Below are 13,141 nucleotides of genomic sequence, written 5' to 3' on the forward strand. Positions count from 1 at the left end.
ACTAAAATGATTTATGGTACATAATACTTAAACCATAGTAAAAGACACAATAATTATGGATTTATACACTAACCGTAGTTAAACATAGTATGTGTAGTAAAACTATGGTTATACAAATGGTAAAAAAGCAACAACATATATACTTAATGTATAATAAAATGGTTCATTTTCATGAACGCAGAAGAGATAAGTGATCATAGCTGAAAAAAATGTATTTCATGACAGACCACTCCGCCACCTCTACAAATACCAACAAAACTTTACAACACATTTAATCAATAAAAAAGGCTACATTTGAATGTGTTGCAGGACGTATCTGAATTTAGTGGTTTACATTACACATATTTAGTAATTTCTATATAAACTTTTCCCCCTTTTGCCATCACCCCCGGCTTCTATGTTGTTAATTGTGAAATACTAATAAAAATCAAATCTATTTTACTAACATCTTTTGATTTCTGAAATACAGAACAATTGTTATAAAGAATTCATAGGTCGAGAAAGAAAATCCTTTACTAAATAAGGGAGAAAACAAATCTCTGCAGATAGATTAGGATAAATAACAGCTGCAGTTCAATGCAGATATGCTCATTAATTGGACATTCATTTTAAAAAGGTTGTTTAGGACGTGTGGGCCATTCATGAGAGGCGTTTCTATGAATTTCAGAACAGGACGTTCTTTAAAGCAAAAAAAACTGTGTTCCGTGAAAGAAATGCAGGTTTGGGGGGAAAACATGACATCAATGTTGGGATACGTTCCATTGAGCGTTGCTCTTGCGTCATTTGAACGTCATCTCTTAATGTAAACAAGGAAGTGAAGGAGTCGTGGCTCGGTCTAAACTGTCGTGTTTCGTTTTACGTACACGAATGTAATCCCGAATGAAGTTTTATATTTATACTCACAACAATGCACTTATAGGATTGTGACCAGATTCTGAGACATATACTGTGTCTTGAATCAGGATTCGTGGTGTCAGTTTGTTATAAGGTAACGGGTAACGCTTGCTGCTTTACTATCAATTGACACACTTTCCTTATTTCTTACAATAATATCATGAAGTGTTTGATTTGTTTATCAAACATTTACGAAAAAGAATAGTGGTTAGTAAATGGTTATTGCTGTAAAATCATAGTTGACTTGTGGTTTGCATGGTTTAACTACAAAACAATGATTTTGTTTGCTATTTGTGAGTAAAACCATGATTAAGGAAAGACAAGTGTACTTTAATATTAATGTTTTTCTCTGCAATGATTATCAACACCATGGTTTATCAACACCATGCTGAAAATCCCACGTTTGGCTTAATAATTTACTTCAATCTTAGTAACTTGACCTATAAAGCAAAGTCCTAACCTTACAGATATTCAGTCTTGGGTGTTTTGTGTGGTAAGATGTCACATGTTTGACTATGTATATAGATCAAATTATGAACCTATTTGCATTAGGTATTGATGGGATTTAAAACATTAATTCCTACTGTATGCATTGTAAAATCTTTATAGATCCGCTAAAAATGCCGCCACCTGTGCAAGTCATCGTGGTTGGAGCTGGAAACAGAGGAGAAAACTATTCAGATTATGCTAAGATTTTTCCTGACCGCATGCAGGTATGATGATGATTTTTCCTGTTTAATTGCACAGGTAAAGCAGTTACTTTTTAAATCAGGAACCATTGGTCTCTTTAATTTATACAAAGTTGAGAGAAACAAAAAAAGAAAATGTTTACCTCTTAATAAAGCCTATTACATCATACAATCTCGAATTAAATTCAACAAATCATTAGTCAGCAGTTTATTATTATTACTACCCGAATTAAAATAACCATGCCTATCTGTTTTTTCATAGGTAGTAGGAGTTGCGGACCCCAGAGAGTTTGTTCGAAAGAAACTTCAAGCACGTCACAAAATACCTGATCAAAACACATTCAAAGGTATGTCCAGTTTTTCCAGCATTTTGTACTTGTACTAAAATGAAGTTTTTATTTATTTTTATTTGTTTCTTCGTTATGTAGACTGGCGTTGTGTAGTGGAAAGAGAGAAGTTTGCAGATGCAGTGCTGATCTGCACTCCTGATCGCCTTCACAAGGTGCAGTCTGGGATTTATGTGTGTTTAGTCAATGTTCATATCTAGAGTTGTGTGAATCTGTTAAGCTATGATTACTTATGTTAATCAATGACCTCAAGTTTTTTCCTTCAAATGGATTGAGTGTCCAGTATTCGTCTGTTTTTCAGGACCCTGCAGTGGCGTTAGCTAAGAAAGGCTACCATATATTGCTGGAGAAACCAATGGCTGTGAGTGGCTACATGGCATGACAGGCCATGATAACTGATTCAGAAACACTTTAAAAACAGTTCATGTACCTGACTTATGTTAATACTCCTTATAAGTTACTTAAAAAACTAGCCGTTACTTCACTTAGCCGACAATAATAGAAGTTTCTGGCACTGCAGCGTCTTTTTGTCATATTTTATTTAGATTTTTTTATGGTTTTATTCAACAAAACTAGCATAAGCCTAGAATTCAGTGCAAGTTGGTGCTATTTTGCCTTATGGTAAATACAGTAAGTGACTATTATAATCAATAACGTTACTTGTTTAGCACAAAAGTTCGTATCTTACAAAATCGTAAAAAACGAAATCTTATGAAATGTTCTGTCTTTGTGCTTTGTATTTTCGTTTACTACAAAAATAGTAACTACTCGTTACTTCACCCGCACACAGCACTAAAGTCCAGCATTTTCAGATTGGCTTTAGTCTTTACTAAGTGCCATTTAATGACATTTGTTCTGGCAGCACTGTACAAAGGGCGATATATTGTGTATATGTCTATGGAATATATAATGTATCTATGCCCCAACATAAAACTAGTATGAATAAAAAGAGAACATGGAGTAAAATTTTCTTCTCTTAACACTCATACTGAATATAAGTGGCCCACTCTCTGTGGCTTTGTTTGTTGTTTATGTGTGCCATTATCCCATACATTAAATGTGTGTTTTCTAAGGTAACAGAGCAGGACTGCACAGAGATTGTAGAAGCTATCATTCAGAATGGTGTCATATTTGCTGTGGGCCATGTTCTCCGATACGATCCCGTCATCCACAAAATAAAAGTAATTAGACTTTCCTTTAAATCTTCTTAAGTAACCATAGAGGTTCTCAGACAGAAAAAAACGCTAGTTTTCTTCTATAATCCAGCTGCTGATTGACAGTGGAGCGGTCGGAGACGTCATCCACATTCAACACTTGGAACCGGTAGGATGTGTTTAAATAAACGTACAGTGTGCGTGTGGTGCGTGCAGTGTGTATTTGTGTTGTGTAAGATCTGTCTTTTCTTATAGGTGGGGTTCTATCATTTTGCTCACTCCTTTGTCAGAGGGAACTGGAGAAACGAGGCAGAAAGCTCTTTTGCGCTGTTAGCCAAATCCTGCCATGATCTGGATCTGATTCATCACTGGGCTGGAGGACGAAGGTACACTTAATCTACCATCCTTTTTTTGCACGTGTGCGGGAGCTGAGCTGAATAAATAGTGATAGTATATTGATAGAAAGAATGACTGGAATGTCTTCATTTATCAGTGGTCATGATTTTTTTTTGCAGGGAATTATCTTTATTAAAGCGATAGTTCACCCATAACTGAACAATTGCTATTAATTTACTCACCCTTCAGATATCCAAGACATAGGTGACTTTTTTTCTTCAGTACAACAGGGTCCCTGACTGCCTGTGCTTTAAGGAGGCTCTGGAATGCCACATAATTATGAAAGTTGGAAGTTATTGAATGTTGAATGTTAAGATGTCTTGTTTTGATCTGCATTTCTGCCAGAGCTGTTGTCAATATTAATAAGATTGTGAATGATAAAAATACAGACATGTTTGAATTTATCCTGTAATTCCTACTAGAAAGCACATATTTTGTAATAGTTTTATTTTTCAGCATGATAATGATCCCAAACACACTGCTAATGTAATGAAATTGTATTTGGAGAGAAAAACAGTTGATGACACTGACAGTCTTGCAGAGATGGGAAGTAACGAAGTACAAATACTTCATTACTGTACTTAAGTAGATTTTTCTGGTGTCAGCACTTTACTCCACTACTTATATTTTGACAACTTTTTACTTTTACTTCTTATATTGTACACAAATATCTGTGCTTTCTACTTCTTACATTTTTAAAACCACGGTCGTTACTTTCGTTTTCATTTATTTGGTGGCGCGATCTATATTATTTCTTATCATTGCGCATTATGAGTGCCTTTTTAATGTCTATTTTTCCTTATTGCGTGGCTGTGTGCTACGGTGCGTGGCTGTAGCGCACCGTACGTGGGCTAGTTTATGAAGATTACTATAAGAAAGGCTTGAATGACTATGCAGATGTGAGAGAGAGATTCGGCGAATTTAACAACTGATGCTGCCCTGTTTACACGGTAATAATAAAACCTTTTGCTCGATCGGATCACAGGTAAACAAGAGAGACGCATTTCAGTTCAAAAACATGCCGTTTAAATGCTTAAACCTTTTGTCCACTTCTGATCATTACTGCAGGCTTTCAGTTTACAAATAGTGCTTTTTTTTGTAAAGATTGGTACTTAGTAATAAAACAATCAAACACTTTATAAAAAATGTATGCACTGCAGTTTATTTCCTTTATTTTCTGGATTATTTATAAGAGCTGCTCTTTGAAGAAATTAGCAGCTTTAGCCTAATGCAAAAAAAAAAGTTTGCAGTCAAATTAAATAAGAATTTATTTTAGCAAAAGAAAAAACCCTTAATATATTTTGGACGAATTCAGTGTAAAATGTACGACATTATTTATAAAGATAGACAGGCCTACAGAATTATTTTTAGAGTATATCAACACGAATGGCAGCTGATGTTTTTGATCTAACAGCCGAAAAACTACATGCTAAACGCTGAGTTTGCATCAGGATGATGATACATGAGCCGCCTTTTTAATCAATGTTGTTAGGCTATGTTGCATAATTTGATGCTTCTTGGCTACTTTCACAAATTTGGCAACAAACATTTTACATAAAATTGGAGTCAGTTTTTTTATATGTATTAATAGGATGTGAGGAGTAGTTACCTCCTAACTCAATATCCTTCAGCTGCGTCCCTGATTTATCAGAGGTCACCACAGCAGAATAAACCGCCAATTATTCCAGGTCATGTTTTGCACAGCAGATACTCTTCCAGCTGCAACCCAGTTCTGGGAAATACCCATACACACTCACATTCACGCATACACACACACACTTACACACTACTGCCAATTTAGTTACCTATTATTCATCTATACTGCATGTTTTTTTATTGTGATTGAAACAAGTACTTTTTTGCTTTTGTAAATTTTTGAGGCCGTACTTCTTTACTTTTACTTAAGTACAAAAGTGTAGTCAGAACTTTTACTTTTACCAGAGTCTTTTAAACGTGAGTATCTGTACTTCTACTTAAGTAAGGATGTGTGTAATTTTGCCATCTCTGCGGTCTTGAAATGGCCTCAACAGTGTCAAGATCTGAATATTACATACATTAAGTATAGGCAATATTATGGGTAGTAAAAGATTCACCTGGAGAGATAAAGAAATATAGAACATGCTAAATCTAAGGAAGAACTCTTAGAAATGCCTAAAGATGCTTGATATAAATACTGTAGCACATCATTTCAGAAAAGAATCAACAAAAAAGTCATGTTGCTTAGTGCTAAAGAGGTCACATTTGGTGCTAGTCTTTTCATTCCAAAAGTAATTTTGTTTTGATTATTGTGTACATATTTCCCACATTTTCTGTTTGAATATTAAAGGTATAGTCTATATACCTATAGATATAGTCATTTGCTCAGTTCCATTTAGATAGATAGATAGATTTGTGCAAAGGTCCTAGCCTCCCAAAGCTGGTAATGACTTTTGCACAGTACATTATATATTTGTCCAATTAATAGAATATCATGGATTTTTATTTATCTTTCAAAATTTTATTTTGCATTTATCAAAATGATAATTTTCTATACTGTTTTTTTTAATCACATTGTTTCACATGATTTGACTAGTGTTATGATTAGTTTATTTTTTGGTGCCATTTTATTCCTCTTCCGCTTCTCGCTTGGCAATCAAATATATTAAAGCAGTATGTAAATAAGTACAGTTTGCAGCATTAAGCAGCATAAGTAGTTTTGTTTTCCTAAGAATGAATGGAAGAATGAGACCAGATGTCTTGACTCATTTAAGTTTCAATGAGGTTGTAACCGAGGTTAAACCCCTACTCTTTTCAAAGGACATGTTGGGATATTTAATGACCACAGAGAGTCAGGACCTCGGTTTAACGTCTCATCTGAAAGACGGCATACACTGAAAGTATATAGTCCCCATCACTATACTGGGGCATTAGGACCCACACAGACCACAGGTTGAGTGCCCCCTGCTGGCCTTACTAACACCACTTCCAGCAGCAACCAAGCTTTCCCATTCAGTTACTGACCAGGCGCAGCCCTGCTTAGCTTCAGTGGAGCTAGCTGCCGGCATCAAAATAATATACTGTAGGTCATGGTAATTCAGATTTTTACTCTGTAAAAATCTGTTTTACTCTGTAAAAATCTGAGTAAAGTCAGGGAAATGGACATTTAGCTTAAAGTGGGAAGCCTGATTAAAAAAGATGTTTAGCTGAAACTGTTGTTTGTGTTAATTCAATGGTAATTGGAACTATGAGAGTAAAAAAAAATATGTCGAAAAAACAGAATTAATACAATGAATTGAGGAGCATTATTACATGATGAAACATTATGACCATGTATATCAGGAAATATACTTGAGTTTTAGCTCTGGACATCTGCCTAATAAAACATTAATGAAATGAAATGCAATGAAACAAAACTATAGCATTTTTCCAGTACTGATATTCAGAAAGTTAGAATGTAGATCTTACAGTTGAGATGTTTGATAAAGAATCTGAAATTAAATTTTATTTTGCAGGTGTATCAAAGTTTCATCATTCGGGTCGCTTAGCCACTTCACTAAAGAGAACAAGGTTGGTTTTAGTTATTTAAAAAAAACTATTGAGGAGATTAAGTTCACCTCAAATGAAATTGTACTCACTATTTACTCAAGTGGTGCCAAACTATTATGAGTTTCTTTCTTCTGTTGAACATTAAAGAATATATTTTGAAAAAAGCTGAAAACCTGTAACCATTGACTTTCATAGAGTGATAAACAAATACTATGGAAGTCAATAGTTACAGGTTTCTAACATTCTTCAAAATATCTTTTGTGTTCAACAGAGGAAAGAAACTTAAGAAGGTTTGGAACAAGTTGACAGTAAAGGATAAAAGAAGTTTCATTTTGGGTGAATAGTCTTTTTAAATGAAAAATCTTATATACTGTCCCTAAAATTAATATTTAAAAATATATGTATTTCACTATTTTCCCAGCCAAAAGAGGCTGCAAATCGCTGTTTAGACTGTCCTGTAGAGGGAGATTGTGCATACTCTGCAAAGAAAATCTACTTGGATCGAGTGAAAAAGGTAATGCATTTATGTATGCTACCATTCCAGTTTGGAGTCAGTAATATAATAAATAAATAAATTAAAGATTCATATTTTGATTCAATTGTTCAACAATTTGTATAAAAGTTCAAATTGATACTAATCTTTGGATCTTTCTGTTCATCCAAATAAAATTACAGTTTATTATATAAAAGGTTCCACAAAATATTTAGCAACTATTTTTAATACTGATAATGATGCAAAATGTTTCTTGAACATAAAATCTGATTATTTCTGAAAGTTTTCTGAACAATAGAAAATGTACAATAATTTACACTATTGCTTTTTGATTGTATTGTTTAATTAAATAATTACGGCATTGTTGTGTAATGTGTACCAAAAAAAATTGTTAAAAAATATGCATTATTATTTTCTTTACATCACTGTGAAAATAACACAAAAGAAAATGTGGAATATAAACTCAGGGTGCTGTTGGCTGGCCAGTGTCAGTGATTTGTTCCAACTCGCTTCCTGATATTGAATCAGTGACTGAAGCCCTGAGAACTGGACCTTATGGGCGCTGCGTCTACGACTGTGACAACGATGTGTGCTCAAATCAGGTTGGTGAATATCATACACAATTGCATTACAGGTATTCCATAACTTTAAGTTAAATGATTTATAGTTATATTATTATATTGTATTAATTTCTATTATTTATAGTTCATTGATCATTACCAAAGTAAGATATTCAGTTTCATAGTTTGTTTATTTATTGCAGGTAGTGAACATGGAGTTTGAAGGAGGCTTGACTGCCGCATTCACCATGGTTGCATTCACAAAGGAAATATGTAATCGCAAAACCACTATCTATGGTAGTAAGGTGGGAGATCATTTTGATTAACATTAAAATATGAGCACATTGATGACTTTAAATACTTTTTAAATGGATTTCATACATCCAGTTAAAGGCAAATTATTAGCTTATCTGTAAAATTTGTATTCCTTGTAAAATATTTCCAAAACAGGGTTAACAGAGACACATTTTTCAACATAATAGTTTTAATATATAATTTGTAATAACTAATTTCTTTGTCATGATGACAGCAGATAATATTTTACCAGATATTTTGAAAGATAATGGCATTAATAGTATAAGGTGCAGTTTAAAGACTTAGCTAGGTTAAATATGTTAAGTTAGGATATTTAGGCAAGTCATTGGATAACTGTGGTTTGTTGTGCAGCCAATTAAAAAAAATCTTAATGGGGCTAATAATATTGTCCTTGAACTAGTTTTTACAAAATTTTCTAAATAACTTTATTCCAGCCAAACTAAAACAAATAATATTTTATTCAGAAGAATAAACATTATAGAAAATACTATGAAAATGTCCTTGCTCCAATTAACAGCACCTGGGAAATAAAAATATACAGTGCTCAGCATATATAAGTACACCCCTCACAAATCAATCTTTTAAATTCATATTTTAATAGGAAGCTCTACAATATTATATTTGTGCATAAACAATAGATTAGTCAGTACTGAAGCCAAATCTGGTGCTCATCTAACAAAATAACTTACGATAACAGTCCAAAAACTAGTACAGCCAAATTTGTATGTTATAGAAAAAAAAATTAAATACAAGTCTTAAAAAAAGAAAAAAATCAAAAGAAGCAAAAAAGAAAAAAATAATTGTTGATATTTTGTAGGTTGTAATTCTTTTTGCTTGACCTTAATTGTATTATCTTTCAATTTTAAAATGTATTTGGTGACTTAATCTTTTTTAAAATAAATATATCTGTTAAGTAAATCTGTTTTGTTTAAATGCACCAAAATATATTGCCTATATTCACTGAGAAATGGAAAAAAATATTCATTTTCAAAATGGGCTGTACTCAGTTATGCTGAGCATTCTACATAAAAAACTTTACAGGAGGTATAAAACATTTTGCCTTCTACTGTACATAAGTGTATGCATTATTAAAGTTTAAACAGAAATGTAGTAATTGACTAGTTGACTAGTTTAACAACAGCCACTAAAAAATGAGTCAAATTGTTAAAAAAACAAAACATCTGTTTTAACAGCCTTACATGTACAGTAGGATCAGTATACACAAACTTAATATTGTAAGCAAAAAATATTGAAAGTGTAAATGTGTAATCACATGTAAAGGTATTAAAAGTATTGTATAAAAATTGGTATTTAAAACTGTTGCACATGACATCATGGCATGTTGGCTCATCAGATGTCATTTTTATTATTGAAAGAAATTACAAGTATGTATGCATTTCTAATTCCAGAATTTTGGGTACAAATCAAGCATTTTACATTCATTTTACTTAAACTGGAATACAACAAATGTATAATTTGCAGAAAACTAAATCCATTATTAATGTAAAATAATACTAAATGCTTACATTTGATAGGGAACATTTGATCATGTGTATTGTTTCATTAAATTGTTGTATAACATATACAGTATTAACTTTCTATTGTTGAATTTTTTAAACCGATAACAGTTTGGGCAGACGTTTATCAGAATTTTCCACTGTAGCTCAAGCTGTTATTTTCAAAAGAAGATTGTTATTGTTTTACATGAATAAGAAATTCACTGAAATATCACAATGACAGAATAGTTGAAAAGTAGAATTAATCAACCATTGGTGTATCCTAAACATGTAATACAAAAAATAATGAGATATGAATAAATAACATACATGTAGCTCAGTGCTTTCCAGAGTTTCCTGCCAAGTGGAAATGACATCACTTGGAGCAGGCAACATTCTTTTTCTGCTTTAAAGATTGTCCTGCCGTTTTATAATCAGTGACAGCGTTGACCAGAATGTAGGGGCAGATGCAAAATGTATTTTTCATTACTCAAATTTTAAATAATACAGAAAATAAATGTTTCATGCAAACATTTGTTTAACTTAATGGAATAAACAACCAAAATAGATGAAAATAAAACTTTAATATTTTTATGATGATTGAAACTGAATGTGTTACAGGAGACACAGATAGACAAAATGTCCCTAAATACAAAAACAAACATTATTTTTAGAGATGAATTGATATCATTGTGATTTATTCAAAACGTTTTCACTCAATTGTGCATTGTCTTGGTGCCTCAATGTGGCCAAACTATATAATAATATTGATAATAATAATGATAATCATAATATTAACTTTTTTTTTTATATAGTGCCTTTAAAAGTAGCACCTTAAGGCACTTTACAGGCATAAAATGTGCAGCAGTAAATAAAAAGGATAAATGCAAAAAAGTGTATTAATAAAAATAACTAAAAACAAATAAAATAATAATAATAATAGATCTAAAAATCATATAAAAGTCAAACAAAAGCTACCCTAAAAAAGTAAGTTTTAAAAGATGATTTAAAAGTACTCAGGGATTCTGCTTTGTGAATAGAGTCTTTACCTCTAGAGAGAGATAAAGAGTTCCACAATTTAAGTGACAATGAAGAGAATGTCCCGTCTCTCATAGACTGGTTGTGTTGGCTGAGCAGTTAAAAGACCAGCATCAGACAAACGTAAAGCATGTCTAGAAATGTATGGGATTAAAAGCTTAAATAAATATTTGAAATGTATACCATTCAAGGCCTTGTTCGCAAGCATGAGGATTTTAAAATCAATTCGAAAACTGACTTGAAGCCTGTGCAGATTTTTCAAAATAGGGGTTATGTGCTCTCTTGCACTGGTCCTACGTGTATTGATATGATCAAATGTTTCATTGAAAGACATTTGTCTCCTGTTGCCTATAATAAAAATGTGTTTGGCATTTATTTTCTCATTATTTCACAAGGGTGAACTGACCTGCGATGGACATGAGATCACAGTGTTCGACTTCCTCGGCAATAAAACCACAAAACACACCTCAGATGGGACAGTTCCAGGGAACTTTGCTAAAGGAGGTCACGGCTGTGCAGATTTTCATCTTATTGATTCCTTCATTTCAGCTGTGACGGTAAGACGATCATTTTCTCTGCGTTTTTACTATAGAATCTGAGTCATCTGAGCTCTCATAATGCTTTTCTCTTTGTCAATATAGAATGGAGACCCAACTATGATCAGGTCTGGTCCTATGGAGACTTTAGTAAGCCATAAGCTAGTGTTTCAGGCTGAACGTGCCCGTTTGGAAAACAGAGTGGTGTTCTGTGAGAATCCCTGTGATGGAGAAAGCAGATGAGTGGATAGGGGAAACAAATCTGCAGGTTATGGATTTGTTTTATTTTACACTATAAATTTAAACTCTGTGTTGATCTAGATGTTCTTGCTGTACACACTTTTGTCATTGTGATTTTGAAATGATATCCAAATGTTGTCTTGTTTTTTAAAATGAATGTAATCATTTATGAGTTATAAAACAGTAAATGTTGAAATGCCATTTAATGTAGCTAAAAAAATACTTGAATGTATTAATATAAAATCTTTTTTTGACTAGCTTTAGTTATCTGATTATGCAATCAAATTAATCATGTGGAATTATTAATCACTTAAATAAATAAAAAATCACATATTATTTTAGCCTTTTTGTTCAGCTTGAATTTTTTATTTTATATTTTATTTATTTATTTTTATTTTATAGTCATCAAAAATTTGACAAATAGGTTTATCGTGTATTTTACCAAATCAGTGACTTTTAAAGTACAAATTTTAATCCTCATATTCTTTCTATGTGTTTATACAATATTTCAGTTGCTCATTGCCTATGAACATGGCTGAGATTTCCTCTACATATTGTCGAGATGTTCAACTGTCATATGAGAAGTAAAACGGTTAACATTTTATTTAAATGGCAATGACAAGCCATCATTAAAACATAAAGTTTGATGATGTGATCATAAAATTGTCTATAGTTATATAAGAAATATTGGTAATTTACATTAGTCACTGTATGTAGATGGTGTTTCAGAAACAGGAGTGGTGTAGTGTCACAGTGAGCTGTTGGGTGTCATAAGCCTGCAGTTTGTCCACACAGTTTTGTACCATACCTTTATGGGCAGGTTATCTTGAAGGTAATAAACTTTTAATTTAAACTTTTTTTTATATTATCCCATTTAAATAAGCACACTGCATCTGTCTTCTCACAAAAATCATCAATTTACACATGGGCCTCGATAAACATGCAGAATGTATTGTATAAATCATACAGTCTTCTTTTTAAAGAATTTAATAAATGCATTACATTTTGTGAATAATTCTTATTTCAAATCTGATAATAACATGGTAACACAAACATTTTTTTTTGTGTAAACTTTTTACATTTTTTAATTTTTTTAAACCAAGTTTTACTATTGAGTTTTAAAATAATATCTCACCATATTACTGTTTTACTCTGTTTAACATGATAAGTCTGGGTTTCGAGGGATACTACTGTGACTTCCACGGTTGATTTGAGTGACATAGCACAGCACATCAAACCCACCATCACAAAATCTGGAGGTTAAACTCGATCCTAACATGTCAAGTCAAGCTTTGAGACAACTGAGGAAAATACAGCCATTTCTGTCAAGACAACAATTTGAAACCGTAATCCATGGCTTTGTCACTACCCACATGGATTACTGTAACTCATTTTATAGGGATAAGTGAGTCTTCTGTGGCCTGTCTACAGCTGGCGCTGGTGCAGCACATCTTTTAA

At 32.5% G+C, this 13,141-nt stretch overlaps 1 protein-coding gene across 4 annotated transcripts; it reads left to right on the forward strand.

Annotated features, from left to right (window-relative positions):
• Positions 1-799: 799 nt before the first annotated feature.
• zgc:154075 lies at positions 800-12,024 on the forward strand. 4 transcript variants are annotated; one of them, XR_012398352.1, is made up of 14 exons: positions 800-1,387; positions 1,504-1,607; positions 1,846-1,930; positions 2,012-2,085; positions 2,232-2,291; positions 3,004-3,111; positions 3,197-3,253; positions 3,340-3,470; positions 6,972-7,026; positions 7,427-7,519; positions 7,944-8,100; positions 8,262-8,363; positions 11,303-11,464; positions 11,549-12,024. XR_012398352.1 is itself a non-coding variant. In XM_073938472.1 (14 exons), the coding sequence occupies exons 2-14, from the start codon at positions 1,515-1,517 to the stop codon at positions 11,684-11,686; spliced, it is 1,293 nt and encodes a 430-aa protein (XP_073794573.1). In that variant the 5' UTR covers positions 800-1,387; positions 1,504-1,514; the 3' UTR covers positions 11,687-12,024.
• The last annotated feature ends 1,117 nt before the right edge of the window (positions 12,025-13,141 follow it).

The sequence above is a fragment of the Danio rerio genome, chromosome 23 (assembly GCF_049306965.1).
Source record: "Danio rerio strain Tuebingen ecotype United States chromosome 23, GRCz12tu, whole genome shotgun sequence".
NCBI classification, from domain to species: domain Eukaryota; kingdom Metazoa; phylum Chordata; class Actinopteri; order Cypriniformes; family Danionidae; genus Danio; species Danio rerio.